This window comes from Chelonoidis abingdonii, chromosome 15 (genome assembly GCF_003597395.2).
Source record: "Chelonoidis abingdonii isolate Lonesome George chromosome 15, CheloAbing_2.0, whole genome shotgun sequence".
In the NCBI taxonomy this organism is placed as follows: domain Eukaryota; kingdom Metazoa; phylum Chordata; order Testudines; family Testudinidae; genus Chelonoidis; species Chelonoidis abingdonii.
The window spans coordinates 17,906,854-17,931,812 of record NC_133783.1 but is presented as its reverse complement, the minus strand read 5'-3'; the positions used below and the strand labels follow the sequence as shown (position 1 = coordinate 17,931,812).

At 39.1% G+C, this 24,959-nt stretch overlaps 1 protein-coding gene across 4 annotated transcripts in view; it reads right to left on the bottom strand.

Annotated features, from left to right (window-relative positions):
• CABCOCO1 (ciliary associated calcium binding coiled-coil 1) overlaps positions 1 to 24,959 on the bottom strand; it is a 74,071-nt gene that overhangs the window by 37,143 nt on the left and 11,969 nt on the right. For 3 of the 4 annotated variants that reach the window (XM_032784474.2, XM_032784475.1, XM_032784477.1), the window contains exons 2-5: positions 22,647 to 22,756; positions 17,823 to 17,992; positions 13,418 to 13,562; positions 7,229 to 7,301 (exon numbers count right to left, since the gene is read on the bottom strand). In XM_032784474.2, coding sequence (XP_032640365.1) covers positions 7,229 to 7,301; positions 13,418 to 13,562; positions 17,823 to 17,992; positions 22,647 to 22,717 — 459 coding nt within the window. In that variant the 5' untranslated portion in view covers positions 22,718 to 22,756. The remainder of the gene's footprint in view (positions 1 to 7,228; positions 7,302 to 13,417; positions 13,563 to 17,822; positions 17,993 to 22,646; positions 22,757 to 24,959) is intronic. The other variant, XM_075072590.1, reaches the window with a different exon arrangement.

Genomic DNA, 24,959 nt, shown 5'->3' with positions numbered 1-24,959 from the left:
CGTAATGTGAAAGACTATATCCCCTTGAACAATTTGTTCACCCATGCTGTCCTTGCTGAGGCATTTTAACTGAATACTGATGTCTTATTCTAGATTCAAATAAGATGTTTCTGGTCTTTTTGACAGATTCCTCACTATTTCCTTTTTTTTTTTTTTTAAGAGCTGGTTGGAAAAATTGACAAAACATTTTTGCCAGAATTTGCTGATTCATCCAAAGTGAAATGTTTCACAGAAATGATGCTATTTACATGACATTCTGCTCGAAACCAGGCAGATTTTGAAACCTGTCTGGTTTCCTCATAGCTCATCTGCTTGCCTCTTCAGCAGGCAGGCTAGTGGGGAGCCAAGAACCTGGAAGCCACGTCTCCCACCGCCTCCTGAATGGGTTACTGTATTTTGGGGGCATTTTTGTTGTTTTACTTGACTAGTGTATGAAAAATAATTAGCGGTGGGTGGAGCACCTCCACAAAAGATAATTACTGTCCCCCGCGCAGCTCTATTTAATTATAGAACTAGTCAAGAAAGCCATTAAGAATGCCAAAGGACACAGACAAAGTAACCCATTCAGAAACACTAGAGAGGCAAACAAAATTCATACTCAATCATTTTACCCCGAGCTACTTAGCTTCACCATTGGAAAGGTCTCCTGGTCAATAAAGTACTGCCAAGCTTGTGAAGGGCTTACACTAAACCCAACAGCACTTCTCTGTCAGTAACTCAATAACTTTTAAATGCTGCATTTAATCAAATCCAAAAGTTTAGGGAGTATTTTAGGCATTAATGGCCAGAATTCATACTGATCTGGAGAAAAATTAGACAACTGGAAGGGTGACAGGGGACACATGAAACTCCTGCTAGCTCTTTACCACAGCCATAGCCTCAAACACCTCTGCAATTATATATAGATCAATTAACTAGTTGATGTCAGCCATTAACACATTCCAGCATAATACTACCCTTATAACAATCATTGCTTCTTCTTCCAATAGAGGTTAACATGCTGACACATTGAATGATTTCTCTCTCAGACAGAAAAAATAATAATCGGGGGGGCGGGGGGGGAGAATGGGACAGAGAAGAGGAAATGGTGAGAAGGGGAAAAGGAGCGTGTGCACACAGCCCCAGCATGGGGATGAAGGAGAACGGGAAACCCTAGAATAGGAGGAAGGGGGCACAAAGAACGCTTGGTATGGGAGACGGAGAATGGGGACCACAGTAATGGAGGCAGGGGGGAACACAGAACCCCTGGCATGGCAGGGAAGGAGGGAATGTGGGGCACACAGTACCTCTGGTGGGGGAGAGATTGGGATATCTTGATATGGGAAGAAGGAGGGAAGGGTGGGAAAAATGGAAATGAGATGCATACAAATCCCCTGCCATGATGGAGAAGGAACATAGAACCTCCTGAGAAGGAGAGGTTGCAGAGATCTGACAACAGGAAAGGGGGTGGGGCACACAGAGTCCCTACCTGGGAGGGAACAGGGGTAAAGGCGCACACACAGATCCTGCCATGGAAGGAAATGGAGGGCCTGGGGGAAGGTGGGATGAGTGTGTGTAAGGAGCTGCTGGTATGGGGGAGAAGAGGAGACCCTGATATGGGAGACCCTGGATGAGGGGCACACAGAGACCCTAGCAGAGAGGAGGTTAGCAGGAGTTGCAGGGCATAGTTGAAAAACAGGGCGTGGCAAACAGGATGTCTGTGGTGGAGAATGGAGGAATGCAAGGATACGCAGAACATACAAGCAGCTCGGCTTACACAAGCTACAAAGTGTGCAACCTCCTAGCTTTAAACAATCATAGTAGTACAGTAAAACTACTGAATGTACTTTCTTCAATTTGCTTTGATGTTTTGGCTGAAGTGATACGTACAAAACAAAGCCAGGTGAAGACATGAACATTTAAAGAAAGACACCAAGCTTTGAAAAGCGTGCATTTAACTAGCTATCACTGTGCCCCTAAGTGTGAACTTAAGGGCAGGTCAATGCTATCTGGTAGGTTCAGACTACAGAGGTGTGAATAATAGTCTGCTTCCAAGTGCTGTGCTGTAACTCCGCTATGTGGATGCTGCTGGTGAAAACTTAAACGTTCCTACTGCACATTGATGTAGTCCTGTTTGAAGGGGACTACGTTCATGCAAACTAGGAACCTTTTCATTCATGCCCACAGCATCCACGCACGGGAGTTACAGTGCAACACTTTGGTGTGCACTGCTGTTCAAACTCCAGTACTCCAAACTGTGGGGCAGAGCAGACATATCCTATATGCTTAAGGAAATTTTCTAATATATATGTTTAGTGTGTAAATGTGTGCAAATGTTCAGTTCAAAATGTCAGAATTCATTAATCAAAATCATTTCTCACCCCAATCAAAGGGCACTAGTTCTATGTCAATATCAAGTTTCGAATTTCAGCTCTTTTAGAGTAGCTTTGTCTAAAAAAGTTGTAGTAGAAGTTTTTACAAGATAAAAAGCATATTCCCTTTCCCCGCCCCCAAACTCAAACATAGAAAAGATACTGTTCAAACTTAAAAAAAATAAAATAAAATAAAAATCCACACATTTGGATAGAGAGCAACCTTAGATAAATTCAGCCCCAAAAGCTTAATGTTTCTGAAAGCCAGGAACACACAGAAAAAGGACATTATAATGGAAATTGTTCTGAAACTCTAACTGTACTGGCTGATATCTAGCAACTGCTATAATATTGAATGTGCACTGCCATTAAATTTAATCTTAAATATTGTTATTGCAACCTGACCCACTATGATATCTTTAAAGAAAATGATATCGTATAGTACTACTTCAAGAAGTGAAACTCAGCTGTCATCTGGACCATAAAATAGCAGATTACTCCATCATGCTGGCTGGAGCAACTAGGAATAAAACTAGATTTACCAACCACATTATTTTTATTAGGAAATGTTTCAAAGCAGACATCATCCCAAAAGACTTTAGACTCATTCCATCCAAATATACACTACAGAGAGCAGCAAAAACATGTACTGTGTAAAGTACAATTTGTAAATGTTGTAGAAAAATATTACAAGACATGCTGTAATATATCATCCTATCGAAGTAAAATAAATTAACTGAAGACAGAAATAGAAAATAATAAAAACTTCTACGCAATTCATGTATTAACAATTTAAATCTTTATGAGATCTGATGAGCGTTAATGGGAACTGCTCCACTGAATCCCTGTACATCAAGATTTAGTCTGGTACCCCACTTGCTCTCTCTGAATTTGCACGCTAATATAAGTACATTAAATCACAAACTAGATAGCGAAATCTCTGGACTTGGTACGGAGAAAACAACACCTGAATGAAAATCTTGAAGTTAAAGGTGGTAGGTTAGTGTAAGTTTTGTATTTGCACACCTACGCTCTGAGACTGCAATGAGCTCTGAAGGGCACAACAATCTGCCCCATAAGTTTTCACTGCAGAACTGAGAAAATACTTTGTAAATAATTTATACGGCAATTGCATGTACAAATCCGATATCTGCATGAACAAATGTCATTTTGTGTATACAACTGTACATCCAAATTAAACTCATAATTTACATGCCAAAATCTTTTAAATATTAAGTCCAGAAACTTCACAGTGCTACCATTTTGACATTGAGTTCATTGACATCAATGGAGCTATGCTGATTTGCCTCAGCCAAGGATTTGACCCATTTTCTTATTAGAACTTCTTTCTATACCCAAAGGGGGAAGCTACCATATTTAACAACAACACTGTTTATAAGGGGAACATTCATATACTGCTTAAAAACAAAAACTGAAGGCATTTACACAACTATCCTGTAAATTTACACCTCTCTGTCATTCAAAAGACATACATGTATATCCAATTTTTCAGTCTTTGTAGAGTTGGAGTGAAGTAGTAGTAATGGAGCTGACAATTGGACAGGCAAGCCTAAAGTCACCAAACTTGGTAATATGCATGCTGTGTGTTTTATCACCTTACCAGACAAACCATTCATCTCTTTCAGTTTTGACCTTTTATTCCTAATCAACATAAATCACCTCAGCCAATATTATTCAAAATACTTTAACTGAAGTGAAAACATAGAACAAAACATATAATGACGAGTGTTTTTTAAATAAACCACCAAATGCAGTCTTCCCTTTAAGGAGTTGGTTCTATTATGCTTTTTTCATAAAAAATATAGTATATTATAATATTAATCGGACCATGCAGGACCACTAATTATGAGTTGTTTTTATGTAACTGAAATTTTGTTAATTGGCATGACAAGGGATAATGTATGAATAATTTAACCTCCTTGATTCATTTTCCATTTCTAGTCTGATTGGTTCTACACAAGTAGTAACACGGTCACTTAGCAATAACTGCAGTGAAAGATCAGAAATGAAATCTGACTGAGAATACTGTACAATTGTTTGCATTAGAGAAAAATAAACTTTAGTAGTCCTATAATCCATTGCTCCAAGTTTCTTCTGGGAATTACATGTTCCAATTTCCCTAAAAGGATCTCTGTTATAAAATTCTCTCCGTTCTGGTTTGTTGTAATGATGTCTCTTTTGAAGAAGCATGTGTTGGGGTTAGAACTCTAGACTTTTAGTGGGTACTGTTCCCAACTCTGACATGCTGTGTAACCTGAAGCAAGTTACTTATCTGATTTATCTCAGTTTCTACATTTGTAAAATGGGGATGACGTTAACTAATCCATATCCCGCTAGCCATGTCATAGTTATGATCATTCAGAACCTCGCAGCAGCTCTAAGGACAGAACCTAGATCTTCTAGCTCAAAAATAAGAGGCCCTTCCACTTGAGCTAATAGAGAGGATTTCCATCAGCTGCTAGCAGCAGAGGGTTTACGAAACAAAACCGAGACCACCTGATTCTATCCAGCTGAGGGCAATGGTGCATATGTTTTAGTGATTCCCCCATTTTGGAGAGAACACTTATGTGGATGGGAGAGCTTTAGACCACTTGCCCTTTTCCGCATCTGTCACAACTGTTCAGTAAGGAAATTGTTTTAGCCCCAAATACCAAACTCAAGCTCAGACTGGCCACTAAAGAGATCTAGGGCAGATATCAGTATTAGCATTGCTGGAAACAGAGCTCATTACTGAGCACAGATATGGGGCACCTCCACCAGGAGGGCTTATATGTCTTCTATGGGCGATGAGCTTTGAGTTGGGCTTGTTGTTAGAGGTACCACAGCCCAATAGGCTTGAAGCATGACTGTGCCTGTAGGCAATATTAATGGAGACAGACAGCCTACTTCGTTGTCTAAGGGACTGCAGGAACATGGGGCACTAGGTAATGTACTGCTTTCCAGATAAAATCTGGAAATGAAATCATGTTGAAAGCAGAGACCTTCAGTCATATAATGGGCCTGATTTTCATCCCAGGACATGTCTGCACAAATACTTAGATATTTGCATTTAGAGAAAATTACTTTATTGAATAGCTGGAAAGCTTTAAATTATAGCTTATTAGAGTGAGTGTAAGAAAGCAAAGAAAACAATATATAACTATCAATATTTATGAAGCACTGAAGTGTGGTCAGAGCTGTACAATACAAAGAAGATCAAATAAGTGCTGCCACAGGACCTTACAGTCTAAAAGAGACAGACAGGCAGGCATATAATACATCAGATGATCGGAGGAAGTTCCAAGTTCAAAACTGCTGCACATTTTTGTTGTGGTGAAATTTTTGTAAACTAGATTTGTTGCTATGGAGGATCATCACTGGAATGCTTCACACCATAAGTTTATTTTAAAGAGGGATTTGAATATTACAGGATAATTGTGTTCTGATACTAGATAGATGCCAAGGCAAATTGGGTGACATTCATTCATGACAGTGCTCTTTTCCAGTGCTTTTATCCGTACTGCACCAAATGATTAATAAGGAAGATGGTGTCATTTTGGCTAGCAGACATTGAATAAATGTCAGCTAAACCACTGTTTCATTACTGAAAAGCTGCATTCTGACTCAGATAATTGATTTTAGCCATTCAGAAATGAGCTTTACATAAAAACAATTTTAAAAGATTTTCAATTAATTTATCATATACTAAAAATGTAATATACCTCATAAATTACAAAATGTATAGGTGAAACAATTTCTTAACTGAAGCTTCAATTTTTAAAAATAATTTTTGCCAGTATGCAAGTGTTAGCCAACCATTCACCTGATTAGCTAACACTGAAAAATAAAATAACAAAGACAAAGGGAAATCCTGATTCCATTGAAGTTAATGGGAGTTTTGCCAGTGACTTCAGGGGAGCCAGGATTCAGCTCAATCAACGAATGATAACATGCCCTGTTGCACTGTTACAGGTAAAATGTAATTTCTCTAAAATGCTAATGACTGCTTCAAGAAGCAAACCTTTCATATGTTTTATTAAGCCAGTGAGAAGAAACATGGAAGAAATTGGGTAGTACCATCTGTAAACACAAACTGCCAGCTTCAAGCATAAAGGAAAAATACTGAACATTTTTTCCCTTTATTTTTATTAATATTTATAAGCTAAAATTCAACCTTTTTTAGCAAAACGACTGATTGCCTCCTCTCATAAAATAAAAGCATAAAACCTTTTCAATCTATTGTGAAATATATCCTCAATTAGTAGAGTCAAGCAGAAATAAACAGATGAACCTGAACATTTGATTAAAGGCTAAATCTTAAGTCAATGCATTTTTGATAAATGTGTCCATGCACATGCATAAAAATTAAGATATATGTGACAAAGTTTATCAACACAATTACCTGTTTCCTGAGTGCCTCAGAAGTCTTGCATGTCTAATTAAAAAGTTCCTATACAATCAATATAATTATCTGCTGATAGCTGCCATTAAAAATAATGGGCCTAGGTATACTAGAACTGTGGTTATCATGGAGTTACTGTACGTAATCTTTTCTGATTTGAGTACTAATTTTAAAGTGGAGGCAGGCATTATCTAATTAAAATCCTGAAGATCATTATTATAAATACTGTACATGAAGATATTTTTAACTCAACAGATTTAACATTATAACCAAGAAAACCACATTTTTCTAAGCCCATAACTCATTTTGGAGACCTATATCACCGTATCTAACTTCTATTCTTTAATCTGCTATTCTATATTGTTAGCACCTGAGCAATTTTGACAAAGTTGCTTTGAGCTTTATAAAACAGATGTCACAGGGCATGCATTAAATAAATTCTGCTTAATCAGTTCTAGTCATATAAACTACTTACCTCATCGCCTATTACAAGTTCTTCCCTGGGTTTATGGAAAAGATATTCATATAGTTTATAGTGTTGAAATAAACTGAAAAAGAAAAGAAAATGCAGCTCCAGCACAACCACAAATCTTTGGAAAGGAAGTATTCTAAACACATTTGTTACCCTAGGAGTTATTCTCTAGGTCAAGGTGACAGATACCTGAGCACTAATAAGAAGAGACACTTGTTGAGCTCTAATTCTAGCTACAATATGTAAACCATTTCAGGTACTACAAGATTCATATCAGTTATAATAAACTCAATATGACACTTGAGATATCAGCTCTACCATTGTGAAATTGAATTTTGGGGCTTAATATTCTGCTCTGAAAATGACTCAAAAGTTAATTGTTACAAGGGCATAATTTGACCTGCAGGGTCTTTATTAATCATGATGGCATGGAAGTAGAAATGAAGCCAACTGGACTTTCAGTTTGTGTAGAACACAAATTACTGCCCAGCATTTCAACCTCCCACTCCATTTCCAAGCCAGGAATGAAGAAGTTAGTAAAGATAGTCTCTTAAGGCTACCTTTCAATTGTTAATACCTTAGTTTTCTCTCATTCAGGCTTCAGGCCAAGGCAATGGTATTGAGAGAGCATTTGTGCTGATGGATAGCCACCCTTCTGTCCATAGACAAGGGATGTACACCCAGACTCATCCTGTTGTATCACACCTGCAGCATTTGGTACCACTGATCACCAAAACTCCTGTCATGGCTCCAAGAAACTGCAGTTGTAAACAGAAACACCTTGAAATGTCTGGGTCTTTATTCACAGAAGGCACGTCACCTCTTAAACACTCACCTGCTGAGACCCACAGGGCTCAATCTTCTCCCCTATGTTATACAAGATATACATGTATAGTATAGTAAGTGTCTGAAAAAATACACTGATTTCAATAATACAGTTCTCCAGATTGTTAAAGCCCCCCGTCCCTCCAAAAAAAGTCACCAGAAGCAATCCTATCTTTCAATATAGAAACAGCTGACAGAGGTGAAAAGCAGTAATTCCTAGTGTTAACACCACAAAAATTTTATAAACAATTCTTAACAATATGGAAGAATTTAGAGTAACTAGTTTAGAAGGAAAAATGTTTAACCTTGCTTAAGTATTCTTTCACAGAATTCTAGAGAGCAGAGAATTCTTGTTCCTCTATACAGGCATGCAATAGTAAGGCATTGGAAATGCCAGAAACACAGTTAGCATTTAATCTGCAATATCAGCCACTGCAGGAATTGAGCAAGACAGTCATAAAAGCTGCCTCCCCAGAATCCAGTCATGAGTCCAGGCATACGGGAAGGTCAGGAGTGGAGCCATAGCACTGAGGATCACAAGATTCTAAGCAGTGCTGCAGCCCAGAGAGCAGCCCCAGTCAGCTGCTGTAATTAAGACAAGACCTCAGACCAGTCCAAGCTACGCTGGTGGCCTTTCCAGACCTGGGAGCAGCCCAGAATCAGGGGGATACAGAAGTGGTTTTGCCTGTGCCTTTTGGATAATTAATAAATAAATAAATAAAAATAGTTTTCCAACAGATTTGCACAAATGCATTTGCAATACTTTCAAAATTATGTTTGTGTGTGCGCAAACAGTTTTGTGCATGTAAGTAGATGGGAACTTTATGGTGGCTCCTTTGAAAGTTTGGCCACTTAACTGTATCTACTGAGCAGACCCTACAAAATGTAACTGTAGAATATAACTATTTCAGCCACTCAGTTTAATTTCTTAACAAAACAAACTGAGATTACAAAACAAAAATATAAACAAGAAATTCAGCTGTGTCAAACTACAAATTCTCTTCATCAGGCACAGATTACACACACAACTAATCTGATCTACAGTATCTGCCATTCCATTTACAGCACATTTTGTCTGCAATACTTCAGTTCTGCTTCCTGTCATGTTCTGGTAGTGAGATATACGCCTATGTTTACACAGGCCTCATAATTTATCTGGAACTAATTCAGAAAATTTTGACTTTCAGATAACTCTGACTTTCCCCACCTTCTTTGCCATTTTTGGTAACATTTTAGTGTGGATCATTTGTAAATGCCAAAAGCAGAGGTGAAAGTAAGCGAGTACGTCCCGGTACGCCATACTGGTAGATCGGCTTCCCCTGGCAGCAATTTAAAGGGCCTGGGGCTCCCAGCAGCAGCGGCTGGAGCCCTGGGCCCTTTAAATTGCTGCCAGAGTCCTGCTGCTGGAGCCCTGGGGAAGAGGCAGCAGGGCTCAAGCGGCGATTTAAAGGGCCTGGGGCTCCTGCCACAGTTATCGCCCCAGGCCCTTTAAATCATCTCTGGAGCCCTGGGGTAGCGGCGGTGGGGCTCCGGTGGCTATTTAAAGGGTCTGGGGCTCCGGCAGCCGTTACCGCCCCAGGCCCTTTAAATCGTTCCCGGAGCCTGCCAGAGCCCTGGGATAGCAGCGGCAGGGTTTGGGCGGCAATTTACAGGGCCCAGGCCATGGCCACTGCTACCGCCCCAGGCCCTTTAATTTACCACCGGAGCTCCGCCGCCGCTACCCCAGGGCTCTGGCAGCAGGGTTCCGGGGACAATTTAAAGGGCCCAAGGAGGTAGTGGCAGCCAGAGCCCTGGGCCCTTTAAATCACTGCCAGAGCCCCCGGCTGCCACTGCTATCCCAGGGCTCCAGCAGTGGGACTCGGGTGACGATTTAAAGGGCCTGGGGCTCCCACTGCTGCTACCCTCCAGGGCCCTTTAAATCGCCGCCTGAGCTCTGCTGCTGGAGCCCTGCGGTAGATGCGGCAGGACTCTGGCGGTGATTTAAAGGGCCTGGGGTTCCCTGGCTGCTGCTACTGCAGCGGAGCCCCGGTCCCATTAAAGCTCCACCAGACGCCAGTGCCCTGGAGTAGTGGCAGCAGCCAAGAGCCTCCTCCAACGGTGATTTGAAGTGCCCGGGGCTCTGCTGTGTCTGTAGCTGGTAGCTCACGGAGGTGATTTAAAGGGCCCGGGGTTCCCAGCTGCTGCTACCACAGCCCCAGCCCTAGTCCCTTTAAACCCTGATTTAAAGCACCTGGGGATTTAAAGGCCTTGTCTCTTTGGGCAGAGGCCATGCCTCTTCTGGATGAGGCCCTGCCCCCTCCTAAAAACTCCAGAGTACTAGTAAGTCCTTTAAGTTACTTTCACCCCGGCCACAAGACATGTGACTAATGAGTCAAATACCCTGTTTGTCTTATTAGCCATTAGTTTTAGACCTTTTTATTTTATGTATTTACTGAAAGTGCCCAGAAAGGAGCCAGAATGACAGTGCTGAACAATCAAATCCTCTCTTTATACCCACAAAATATTTCATGGTATATTATAGTGGATTGTCTCTTATGTATAATAAATAAAATGTCATAATCATTATGATTTTGGAAGTTCTGAATTCATTCCTATTTTTAACCTAGCACCCATAATCCTATGTTGAGGACAAAAATTCTCTAAGAGACATAAATTTAATGTACTTGTCTTTGTTTCTGTTGTTACCAATGGTGATTTTGGGGGGGGGGGGGGGGGGGAACTTCCCAAAGCTCCTGGTCTTTGGGGTAGCTTGGGGGAGAAGCAGCAAGGGGTTTGGGAAGTTCGGAGGGTGATGCAGGGGGGGGGGGGGGGGCGGACCAATGCTACTAACAATTGCACACATGGTTAATTTTACTCATGTTACTATTTAAAGGATAGGAGCTTTTATGATGTCATGTAAGCAGGTGAAGGTGATTAAGACAGACATATTTTCCTAGATCAACTGTTTCCTGAAAAAAACTGGCAAGAGATAAGCTGATGTGTATTTGCGAAGGGAAACAAAATGAAAAAGAGGATAACAGTTATCTTTCACCAAACCTGAAAGCTGCTGAACAGTTTGTGCCAATATAGCTAAGCATTCATCCCTATTTCCTTTATACATCTCGGGTTCATAAATCAACTGTAAAAATTTGATCTTAATTGAAACATAACATATTCACTTTGAGTGAAAAGAGCTACAGACCTATAATTTAAAAATTTAACAAGTAAAAGAAAGATATGAAAATACATTAAGTAAAAATGTAACAAAAATTAGTTATTTTTGTGTTTGTATAATTTGAAAACGACTTCAAAGCTTAAATTTACCAATTTATTTTTTAAAAAATATGTAAGCGGCTGAAATAATGGTGTACTTTAGTGTATGTATATATATTTTGCCCACAAATTTGGGAAGGATTTTTAATATTCATGCACACCCTTGATTAACACCCAGATTAGCTGTTAGCCAGATTAATATTCCACTGGTAAAGGTATAGGGCCTGATCCTACACCCACTGAAGTTAAGATTTCAATGGAAGTAAGACTAGTTCTGTGGTCTCATAGGTCAAAACACTACGAACTACATGGAACTGATCAGTCTAAATACATAGTTACCCAAGAGCCATTGTGGTCTTTCAATGAAAGAACCTTTGTTCCATAAAAACATATGAAAGTTTTAGAAGGAAAAAAAAGTAAAAAGTTAAAATGACATTCCTAAATACCAAGACATCTTTTATTTTAGGGCTAGATCATGACATTTTGTTCTAGTCCAAAGCAAGGGGCAGTTCATTTTTGCACTTTGCCTGGAGTACTCTGGGAGTGAGATTTTCAGAATCCCCCACCTCGTCTCCCCACTGCTCAAGACAGGGAGTGCGCTGCACACATGTATACCTAGTACGGTGTATGCTCCTCAGTGTGCTGGAGGTATTATTCTCAACTACCTCTCATCCCTTTTTGCCCACTTGCAAAAGCAGGGGATACAGTGGCTCTGTGGCGCATGCCACCTGTCATGTGCTGGAAACAAATGGTATGGTATATTGGGGTAAAGCGTGTCTTATGTCCCCTTACTCCCTTGCACTGGTATGCAGGATAAGCCACTATCCAGCCTTTCATTTGTTACATTTAAAAAATACATATTACTGCTTGTTTGCAGCCACATCTTTTCTTGTGCTTACGACGACAGTAGTTTACAAGCTGGTGATGGACCTCTTTAGTACTGTTATACAAGCTGCCTAGGAAAAGCAACACACTAATGATTTCTAGAACAGCATTGTACATAAAATGCTACTGGATTTCCTAATTCATTCATGAGACCATCCCAACTTGGCTTTGAACATAGTCAAATAATTGTCATGTTTGCAGTGTTATAGTAGTGCTGGTCTCAGGACACTGAGACACAAGATGGGTGAGGCAATATTTTGTACTGGACAAACTTCTGCTGGTGAGATACAGAAGCTTTTAAGTTAAATAGAGCTCTTCTTAAGGTTATACAGATGAAAGTCACCTGAAGAAGAGCTCTTTGTAGCTTGAAGCTTGTCTTTCACCAGCAGAAGTTGCTCCAATAAAATATATTACCTCACCCACCTTCTCTCAAATAACGTTCATGATTAGTATTTATTCATTATGGCCGTGAGCCAGTACAGTACTTAAGTAAGTACATAACTTTAACCATGTGAGTAATCCCACTGAAATCAATTGGACTACTCACTGGTTTGAAGTTACATACATGACCAAGTGCTTTGCTGGACTAAGGCCTAAAACTATTCCATTTATAACTGAATCATTAAGATAACACTCTATCCTTTCCCTCCCTTCTCCATTCCTCACCAAAAAAAAAAAAAAAAGGAGTAACTTGCTGCTGCCCAATTGAAGAACAGAGAATCTTCACTATCAAGACCATGAAATAGGATAGAGTGTTAGTTTAAACTTTGAAGTCGTCGGGTTGTATCATTTGAGGTCAGAGACTTGTTTCTTAAGTAAATGGTTTTACGTTGTTGGGGGTTTTGTTTTGTTTTTGGGGGGGGGGTGTTAGTGTAATGTTCAGGAGTTTTTGGCAAAAGTTTGATCATGTTAAACTAAATAACTCTCTCTTTTTATTGGCAGATACTTTACAGTGCTGAACTATTAGAACAGGGCTTCTCAAACTGGGGGTCAAGACCCCTCAGGAGGTCGCAAGGTTATTACATGGGGGGTCACAAGCTGTCAACCTCCACCCCAACCCCTTTGCGTCCAGCATTTATAAAATGATGTTAAATATATTAAAAAGTGTTTTTAATTTATAAGGGGGGGTCGCACTCAGAGGCTTGCTTTGTGAAAGATGTCACCAGTACAAAAGTTTGAGAACTCCTGTATTAGAATATAAACATAACTGATATTGGGAAAAAAGAATACCTGATCTTCAAGTAATTGATTATCGCCTTGGCTTGATCAACACTGAAGAAATCCAAGCCACCACTTTTTTCTGAATGAGACTCCCCTATTCCAGCCATTGCTCTCCCAAGCTCTTTTATGTTGTCTTCTAATGTAATATGTTTGGCTGCAATTCAATCCAGAAGAACAAAAACTAAACATAGATGTGACAGATGTTTTCCTGGCACAGTACTGAGAGACTTTTTTAATGTTTGAATAGTTGCATTTGAAGCCATATAGAATATTTTCTTAAAAACTGGACAAATTTTATTGCTTATTTCCATTATTCTTATAAATAACAGTAGTCTTAACATTCCTTCACAACACCATTGATGGTCACTTTGTCCTGAAGGGACAAAAGTAGATAACATACAAACTTCTTAGTTGATAGTTTATTTACTCAAATATTGTCACCATAATTACATGAACAGAGAATCAGGGACAGATTCTATTTCAGATGCATGGTTTGTACAGTTATGAATCTTTTTAAAAATATATCCGGTACTGCTCATGCGCTTTTGATGCTGTCTACTGCAACATGAAGAAACAGAAGAATCAGATGCCACTAAGGGTATTCAGTATTTTTTGAAAAATTTAATCCAGTCACACGATTGATTAAATTTGTAAGTAAATTAACTTTTTATTAGAATTAAAAGTTTTCATATCAAATTGGCGACACAGGTTTTCAAAGGCATAAAGGACAGTGAAACAGCCAACTCTCATAAAAAGTCAATGGGAGTTGGGCACCTAACTCCCATTTGTGCTTTCAAAAAATCTCTCTCTCAACCATTTAAGACAGGCCAAAATGTGAGGCTTTCATGGCTTCCATTTATACTACTTCTTTCTCCTTGCTGTCAAAACTTAATGCGCACTTCCTAATGGGAATAAATGTTACAACAAGAAAGTTTTCGATCAGAGGAGTCAAGTTAAGTCTTTCCAATTGAAATATCTGGTAATATTTGTTTGTTTTGGTTATAGTTGAAAAGAAAGAAATGCAATAATGTGAAAAAGCAAATCTTAGTCCACTAAACTCTGTGTAACAAGATATGACTATCCTGGATAAAGGCATATCTCTTTTCAGTTTGGATAGATATTAGCAAAAGATTAGATCCAATTCTCACAACAATGGAAAGGAGATTTGAAAGCACCGGTTGAAGATCAGGATAGCAAATGAAAACATGGGGCATTACATAATTTCTTTATGCTATTTTAAATTGTTGATGATGTTTAGTATAGGCTGCATATAGAAGACTAAGTTTCCTCAATGGAATTAGATAGATAAGTTATTTACTAATAGGGGGCTACCTAGTTAATAAAGGATATGAGATAGAAAAAAGTGTTTCATATGACCTGCTCTCCAAAATAATCCTTGCCATGATCAGTTTTGGGGTCTAATTTTCTTCTCACTCATATCAGCATAAATTCAGAGCAACTCTGTTGAGGACATGGATTTTAATGACTAAAAACTGGTGTGACATTAGAATTAGGTGCTGAGTGTACTTTCTAAAAAAGTAGTCTGTAGACCTCTACCTTGATATAAGGCTGTCCTCGGGAGCCAAAACATCTTACCGCGTTATAGGTGAAACCGCATGATATCGAACTTGATTTGATCCGCTGGAGCATGCAGCCCCCCCGGAGCACTGCTTTACTGTGTTATATCCGAATTTGTGTTATATCGGGTGGCATTATATCGGAGTAGAGGTGTATTTCCACAACGGTTTTTTTCTTAACTGAAGACATTACACTAAATTGCCATTACTCTCAGATTACAGTTATACCTATCATATTGGGCACCATAGTACTAAAACTATGAAAGATACAGCTACCAAAACATCCGTTGTTCTGTCACCATATAAGGTACTTAACTAGACGGTTACTCTATGTTTCTACCACTGACTTTGAAAAAGTCCTAGCAACATGAGACTAAAATTCAAAAAGGTTGTGACGATACTATTGTTTTTATAAACTAGATTGACAGAGGAAAATTTGCAAATGTTTCATAATTTCTTATAGCAGTCACTGAAACTTTGGTTTGATGAGAAAGAGGCTTTAACATTATTGTGTGTCATTACCAGAACTACTGTGGACTTGAAGCTTTTTAGCAGTTTACTTGTTCCTTTATGCTATCGTGAATCCAGACTTCAAAGTGGATAAGTACACAACACTGGTGTAATGGCAGGTTTATTTACCCTACTACTTTAATTCCCTATGGATCTACTCCTTTGGTTGTTTGTACAGGAAACAAATTAAAAAAAAACTTACAAGATGCTTACGGTGTTTCAGAAATCAAAACCTTGTAAAGTTCACCACCTGCGCTGAACACAGAGGTATCAGAGAACAGCCATGGTGGGAAAAGAGGAGAGTAATCTAGATACGCAAAATGGGGTGTGAATAGGGGAGAAGCCACATGAAGTGGAAAGACTGAATGATAGAATTGGGAATGCCAACAAATGGGGAGTCCCCTAGAAGTAAAGCAAGAAAGAGTGAAGCTATGGGGTTACAACAACACATGAAGAAGGGACAGAGGTCACATCTGAAAGGGAACTGGAGGGCCTGAGCACTCCTGTCAGGTGCTGGGCACCATAAACTCCCACTGACTTCAGTAGCAGTTGAAGGTGCTTAGGGATCTGAAGGGATCAAATCTGGGCATCAAATACTGTCCATGGCCATATTTTCTACAGCCTTCAATCTTCAAGCTAGATTGCAGTCTGAAACTAGCTCTACTTTGAATTATTACTCTTCCAACTGAAGCACAACTAACAGATTACCAATCCAAAGTAGTATAACTTATGCTGCCTCAGGTCCTGTTTCAGCATTGTATTTAAGCATGTGCTTAACTTTATGCACTTGCATAAGTCCAACCACATGCAGCAAACCATTTTAGCACAAGATGAACATTAAAGACATGTCAAAGTGCTCATTGACTTAAATGGGAATTCAGCACACGTTTAACTTAAACCCACATGCCAATCTGCCTCCTCCAGCTTCTCATTCAGTCTTAGTGTTCACCTTTCCACTCACCTCTTTGCCCCAGGCTCTTTGTCCAATCAATCACAGTTCTCTCCTCCTACCTCCCTGCATTGGTTCTCAGTCCCAGTCTCCTTGCACAGTGAGTCCCAGTCTTCTCGCTAGCTTCCAACCCGTCTCCTTGCTAACCAGTCTCAATCTCACCCTGCACCCCAACTTCTGGTTCTAGTCTCCCTACCCCTCCAAGCACTTTCCAGTTCCAGTCTTCCAATCCCAATCTCCTCTCCCAGGTCCAGCTCATGCCCCATTGCATTTGAAAAGGCAGCTTTCTTCTCCATACTCATTCAAAGGAGGGACATGGAGGGTTACTGAGATAACAGGAGACAGACTCCTTTGTTCTCAGATGAGGTGTCTGAACCCAGCATAGCTCACAGCAGAACAGCAACTGCAGGGAAAGTCCTGCTCAGTCCCAGGATGGAACATGCCCAGTAGAGACAAAATCTTCAGTGAGTTAGCTGCTAAAATCTAAAAAAAAATCTCACTGAGCATGTGTAAACAGTGATTTTTTTCCCCAAAAAGTTTATAACTTGGCCAAATTTGGGCAGATTTTCACAAGGACGGAGAAAGACAACCCTGATACACAAGCCACCCTCCTCCTAATTTCAAGTCTCTGCTCCAAAGCACGAGATGCTACATCGCTTAAGAGAGGAAAAAAAGGTCACCAGGATATTTTAGCATGAGCAAAACAATGTATTCTTCCACATCCTCACTGAAACAACTGAAGTATTTCCAAAAAAATTTGGCCTGAGGAAGACACCTGGCATGGAAAATTTCAGCCCAAATGGCTAAAGTTTAACAAAGTTTTGAGCAACTGAAAATAGGGTTTTATAATGGGAAATGTCAGGAAACCCTAACAACAGGCAGCACTACCAGTCCTTCCTATAGTATTATATATACACACACATACACCCGGGAAAACTTATTTCTGACATGCTTCCATTCTTCTCCACAGTTTCGTTAGTACAGTTAATTCATATTTAGGTATTTGTGTAGTGAACACTCTGCAGCAAGATAACTAAAATTCCTGAAAATAATTTTCCTAACCATGAAGCATATGTAAATTCTGGCAAAATTCCTAATTAATTCTATTCAAGGACCTTTTGCAAAGTAATAATATGGTAAAAAGTTATGTGTTTAATTTTTAAAAAAATTCACCTATTCTGTTCTGAAGGAATCAAAGTTTAACTGCAGCCAAGAGTTATATCCAAAATACAATGTACACAGCATGCTGATACTCAGGGAGAAAATGAATCATTTAATATTTATTTCTAATAAAAATATTACCACTTACATTAAAAACAATTAATCTGAGAACATGCTAAGTTTCTGTTCAAGTGAATATTTTAAGAATTATACTTACTGCTGAGGTTCTCCAACAGAAAGTTTAAGATGGCCATGAATCCTGAGAGCTGTAGATGAGTGAAGTCCATCTCTTTAGCCCACCAAAATCCCGACACATAATAATCTAGTAAAACAGCTTCCTTCAAAGATGTCTTAATTTGTCTGAAATTCAGAAACTCTTCCAGTTTTCTGTGGTAGAAAGGTGAAGTATAAAATCAACTGAGAGATTCCACAAGTTTGATTTAGTCTGCCAGCAATCATGCGTGTACTCCTGGCATCTGATTCAGCTATATCATTCAATATATCAGGGATCCCCAAGGCGCCGCCCGCGGGGGCCCCTAAATGTGCCCGCATCCTGTCCGGCGGCTGAGCACCCGCCAAAATGCCGCCGAAATTCGGCAGCATTTTGGCAGCGACGCTTCTGGATGACGCCACTTGCCACCGGCACGTGACATCATCCAGAGGCGTCGCCACCGAAATGCCTCCGGTTCTCGGCCGCCGCCACGGTCCTTCGTCTGGTGCCCGCTAGACAAAAAAGGTTGGGGACCACTGCAATTAAAACATTAATGCTGTTCACAGGACAAATCAGTAAATAGCAGCATGAACCCAATTCTTCATAAGCAGCAGAGTCCTGTGGCACCTTATAGACTAACAGACGTATTGGAGCATGAACTTCCATGGGTGAATACCCACTTCGTCGGATGCATGAATGAATGAATTCTTCATGTTTCCAGAAGGAATGTTTAAGTATATTAAAATACGAGTTATGATACCACATTTAAGTGTAAGTTATGAAGAAAAAAATGGTATGACGACTTCATCTGTATATCAATGGGTGCACTTGGCATGTTTTTACTGATCAAGAATATCCCGTCTTGTATCTTTAGGGTGAGATGTGGAACCACAAAGCCAAAAGTCTTTTATGTAACAAACATGTAACAGATATAAAGATCTAAAATTCACAAATCACTGAGTGAAATGAAGCTGAAAATCAGCTTTTATTTTCTTGGGAAGTTTTAGGGTGAAATGAGACTAGAAAGGAAAAATACCATGAACCCTATCTTCACATACACTTATAAAAGTAAGCTTCATTACAACTCCACTTTCTACAAAAAGGTCCTAGCTGCAGTTCCATCTGGGAGCAAAGTTGAGGTTGCTGTCACAACACTATGACTCAAACAGCATGATAACGTGACACTTGCTTTTATAATAATGATAATGAACATAATACTCACTGGTGACGATAATTGATTTACTATGTTGTACTAAGAAATCTGTCTGGAACACTCAAAAATCAAATGGGTCATGTACACAGTGTTAACATGTAAATTAGGTTTAGGCTAGATGATTGGGTTTGAGGCCAAATCAGGGCTAGGGTTTAAGCTCAGAATGGATGGTGACAAAATCCCACAAGTCATTTTTGTGCAATTTCAGCATCAAATGGCAGAATTCTCATACCACCATTTATTGCTGCAATATTTCCTAGGGTATCTGTGGTAAGCCACGGCCATTCATGCACAGGCCCATACTCTAAACACTGACCTCTACCATGTTCCAACAATGCAATTTCAATGGCACCTGATCATAGGGCCTCCCCTTGACTGCAACAGCCCTCACGGCCCATCAGATGACACAGAACAGAGAAAACATTCTAGGCTACATTTTTTCTCAATATAATGTAATTTTCGGTATTCTTTTTCTTAGTATGTTTAATATAACCAAGCATCCTATTTGCCTTTTAACTGGAGCTGTACTGAGTAGGTATCGTCACTGAATTAACTCCTCTTAAGTCTCTTTTCTCAGTGGTTCCTGCAAATTCATCAGCACAAAATTTTTCACCCGTGCTTACATTTTTTCGAAATTTAGTTTAATCTGTAATGAAGTTGTCTAATATTCAACATGTTTAAATCTATCTGGGGTTTGTCACAACCCTCCAAATCTTTACTAATCAACTGCATAGTGCCATAGGCAACTTTCATCAACTCACTGTACACTTCCTCAGTCATCCTATTATTGATTCCTGGGGACTTCCTTACCATTTCTCTCTCTCATTATGACTCTTTATTTCTCACTGCTACACAAGTTTTTAATTGATAATAAGACTTTGCTCCTTATCTCAGGCTATTCATGTTATTTAAAGTTCCCTTATGAACAAACCTTATATTAGATCTGAAAATCCAATTAAATAATATTGGGCAAAATTATCAAAAGTGCCTAAGTGATTTCGTAGCATAAGTTTCATTTTCAAAAGTGATTTGGGCACTTAGGGGGCCCAAGTCTCCTTGAAAGTTAATAGGGCTTAGACTCCTAAGTCACTTAGGTGCTTTTGAAAAATTTTCATAATCTATTTTTTTCTAAATAAATATGTTTAGAAAGGAGCAGTTTCTCCTTAGAAAAGCCATGCTTTTTTTGACCATATTTATTTATGCCTATTGTATTTAAATGCAGAATTAGTACTATCTTTTTTTCTTTTCTTTATTTTTCTACATTAATGTAATGGATTAGAAGGGGACAGGGCTGGGGACTTTAGTTTGCAATTCTGCCAATGTACCTCAATTGTGTTTTAAAGAAAACAGGTTAGCTTCCATGTTCTCTCAGTCCTTGGCCTCTCAATTAAGATGGCTAGTAATGGTGCCAACTGTGATAATTGTTTTTACTTCCCTAAAAAATCTGAATATTTTTCTCTGCTTCTTATTCCCTTCTAAAAAAACAAAGTACTATCAGATATAGGAATAGGCAACTAACTGTTTGTTCACGGTGTTCACGAAGCCAAAAAGTTAAATTGTTGAAGGGTACAAAAAATAAATGTGTTTTATTAATCAAAGGCTCACTAGTGAACAATATAAAGAACATAATTCATTAAGTTTTGTTTAAAGCATTACTTCTGTCCTACATGATGAATTTGTGTAGTCTGTTAAAAACACTTAGTCATGTACTGAAATGGAAGTGGAGTGTGGCCAACTATGAACTTTCCAAAGTTTGAAACAGTCCATAACCTCTGTCTTGTAAGCTTTTGCCAACATTATGCTTTCACAATCAGTATTTCAAGGGAATTAGGTTTTTTCTGATATTCATTTTTTCAGTGTTCTGCAATGTATGTGATTGACACAATGATAGATTCTTTATATATCTTCTATTATTACTATAGCTATTTTTTTCATGGAAGATGCTCAGGTACTATGGTGGTGGGCAGCAGTATAAAATCTTTAGCTCAATAGATAAAACAAGGAAATTGCTATAACACACCAGACGCACAGTCCATTTAGCACAATAGTGACCAGGAAACTTTACAGTATATAAAAATGATGCCCTATGGTGAGACACAGATGTTTCAATACTGGTACTAAATTTTTTGTGCTACCTGAAATGCCCTTGAAGCATCCTCTTTTCAGTCAAATGCAGTACGTCATAATTAAAGATCCATCTGTGAATGTGTGTGGTCTCTCAGTATTTTCCTTTCTAATCTTAGATGAGAGATTTTGACAAGAAATTGTGTTACAGGGTGATAATGAAATTTGGTCTCAATTGACATGAATGTTTCATTCTCTAATGCTACAAGTAGAAGATCTATTGTGCACGGTAAAAGAGTAAATGGGAAAAGAAATCTTTTTAATATTAGATGGGGAAAAAATGTCTTTCAAGTTTCTCTATGCAATCCTACTAGGTCAGCAATAAGTGATCTTTCTTCTAACAACAAAGAGAGAGTATTTCAAGGTAATGAATCATATCTTTTTAATATTACCTACAACATTTGTATTTATCCACTAACGGCAGAATTTTCAAAAGTACCTAAGTTACTTTAGAGCATAAGTTCCATTGACTTCAGCATGCTAAGAACTTACTAGTAGGTGACTTTTCAGTGGGATGTGTGTTCCTCAGTCACATAAGCACTTTTGAAAATGTCACCCCTGAAACTTAAGGCCAACACATTCAACTGTGAATGCCTAAATTTTGACTCCTAAATTCTTAAGAACTTCAATACCTTCATATGAAGCTTTTTGCCACTTTCCTAAGGGTCAATTTTCATTATATCCAAATTCCTTTATTTTTTCAGCTTTAGACATTAATCTGAAACCTAAAATTGATGTCTAACACACTGGAGCAGGCAGTTTAAAGTGCACAGTTTTGCCCTACTCTACTCATGTTGAAGTCAATGGGAGCTTTACCATTATCTACAATGGAAGTAGTTAGCTCAACACACTGAACACTTTTGAAACAAATCACACCTGATATATATTTAAAAATCTCAAATATCCAAAAACATATCAACTTGCAATATCCATACAAAGGAAGTGAGCAAAGGAGAAAGAAAAATGAAAAGATGGAGAGAATATAGGAGGAGAGTACATTCTGAGACCAACATATTTTCTTATTTACTCTACTATTTCCATTGTTCACAAGTGTCCCAAAAATTGGATTAAATCATCATTCACTTAGCATACAAGTCTTCCAAAAATGCCATTTGCCCATATACATAAATAAATATTGCAGTGCTAGTGGAGTTAATTTAACCAGCTATATTAAATAATTTTCTTGCACAGAATATTAGTATTGTTCATTTCTTTTGCAAATGAGATTTTTAATTTCAATAAAGTCACGAATTAGTATCATAGTGAAAGACTGAGGTAGTGACAAATTCACTACTTTCCACCACCTCCAGAATTTGACTTAACGTACCGGTAAGTCTTTTATAAAGGCAACACCACATCAAACGATCAATATCACAGTTAACACACCGGATATCTTCAACAAAAACAGTTGACGGATAAATCACAGAAGTCCTCTTTCACCAAGACACAAGCACCAGCATTATCTATATTTGTTATATATTATAGTTACTTACTTTTGAACCCCTTCTATATTTTGTTCTGACAAAGCACTAATTTGGGGAAGAGAAAGAAACGTCCATGCCATAATCTCTCTATCTACAGGATCTTGTTCTTGGCCTTCTTCCTATACAAAAACAGTAGATTGTATTTAAAAAAAATCATCTAATTTATATAACACTTTTGATCTCAAAGACCTTTACAGAATGTATATACAAAGATAATTCATCCAACACCAAAACAGAAATGCAGCTGTAATTTTCTGCCAGAAACACAAGACAGTAACGGTGTTTAGGGATGGAGGTGAAGTTAGGTGGATACATGAAAAATAACTTATTCACCCACCTTAAACTAACAGGGAACTTATACTTCTACAGACAGACACAGCTCTACCATTCTATTTGCTCTGTACCCAGAAAAACAAATGCTTGACTTTTCCCTATTCATCTCAGTAGAGTGTTAACCACTAAACCCATTTTTGACAATTTAATTCTGTACAATTAAAAATAAATACATGATTTTCTAATAATCTAACAATAAAAAAACTAGAAAATGTATACTGTGATCTAAATTACACAACTACTTTCCGAGGAAAACGTATACTCATAGTGCTGAGAGTAATTGTTGTCCTGTAGTGCGAATAAGAAATACTCATTCAGAAATATTATAAATATTACAAGGGAAATACTTGACTGGATTATATAATTGACTTCAGTGGGAAAATTTAGAAAGTCAATCAGTAGGCAAATAAAAATTTATCAGAATAGTTAGGTAATGAAACAAGATGTCAGTCACCGTCAGTGACTGACACTTATCTATTGGCTAGTTTACACTACTAAAATGTCCTGCAATTGGTGCAGATGAATTTGTGATGAACAGTTCATACACAAACTTAGACAAATTCAAACTATGTTCAGCAACATTTCACTAACTGTGGGTACGTCTATACTACAGGATTATTCCGATTTTACATAAACTGGTTTTGTAAAACAGATTGTATAAAGTTGAGTGCACGCGGCCACACAAAGCACAATAACTCAGTGGTGTGCGTCCATGTACCGAGGGTAGCATTGATTTCTGGAGTGCTGCATTGTGGGTAGCTATCCCGTAGCTATCCCATAGTTCCCGCAGTCACCCCCGCCCACTGGAATTTGGGTTGAGATCCCAATGCATGGTGGTGCAAAAACAGAGTCGTGGGTGATTCTGGGTAAATGTCATCACTCATTTCTTCCTCCGTGAAAGCAACAGCAGACAATCATTTCGTGCCCTTTTTCCCTGGATTGCACTGGCAGACGCCATAGCATGGCAACCATGGAGCCCGTTTTGCCTTTTGTCAGTGTCACCCTACGTGTACTGGATGCCACTGACAGAGGCGGTACTACAGCACTACACAGCAGCATTCATTTGCCTTTACAAGGTAGCAAAGATGGTTACCATCCCTATTGTACCATCTGCCACGCCATTGTAAATTGGCGATGAGATGACAGTTATCAGTCATTCTGTACCGTCTGCTGCTGTCATAGGTGCTCCTGGCTGACCTTCGCTGAGGTCAGCCGGGGGCGCAAAGACAAAAATGGGAATGATCCCTGGGGTCATTCCCTTCTTTATGTTGTATCTAAAAATAGATTCAGTCCTGCCTAGAATATGGGGCAAGTGTACAAGAAAACCAGTGTATCAGAGAACCAGAGAGCACAGCCGCTCCGTGTCAGATCTCACAGAAATGATGAGCTACATGCCATTCTAGGGGGTGCCCCTGCCACAATACCACCTGCTGCTTCCCTCTTCCCCCAACCCTTCTTGGCTACCATTGCAGGTCCCCCCATTTGTGTGATGAAGTAATAAAGAATGCAGAAATAAGAAACACTGACTTTTTAGTGAGATAAAATGGGGGGAGGCAGCCTCCAGCTGCTATGAATGTCCAGGCAGGACATTAAATGGTGGGGGGGGGAAGAGGAGCCCAGCATCCCTCTGCTATGATAGTCCAGGCAGTACAGAATCTTTTCTTTAGACATGGAAGTGGGGGGGGCTGATGGAGTTCAGCCCCCAAGCTGCTATGATGAGGACGGTTACCAGCCATTCTGTATCATCTGCCGGGAATACCGCGAGTCATTCCTATTTTTACCTAGGCGCCCCAGCCGACCTCACCTGAGGCCAGCCAGGAGCACTCACGGGCTGATGATGAGGACGGCTACCAGTCCTACTGCACTGTACCATCTGCCTCCGGGGAGGGGAGAGAGGAGGAGAGGATCCTGCTGTTCAGTGCCCCAGCACTGTGTCTACCAGCAGCATGCAGTAGACATATGGTGACATTGAAAAAAGTCAAGAAACGA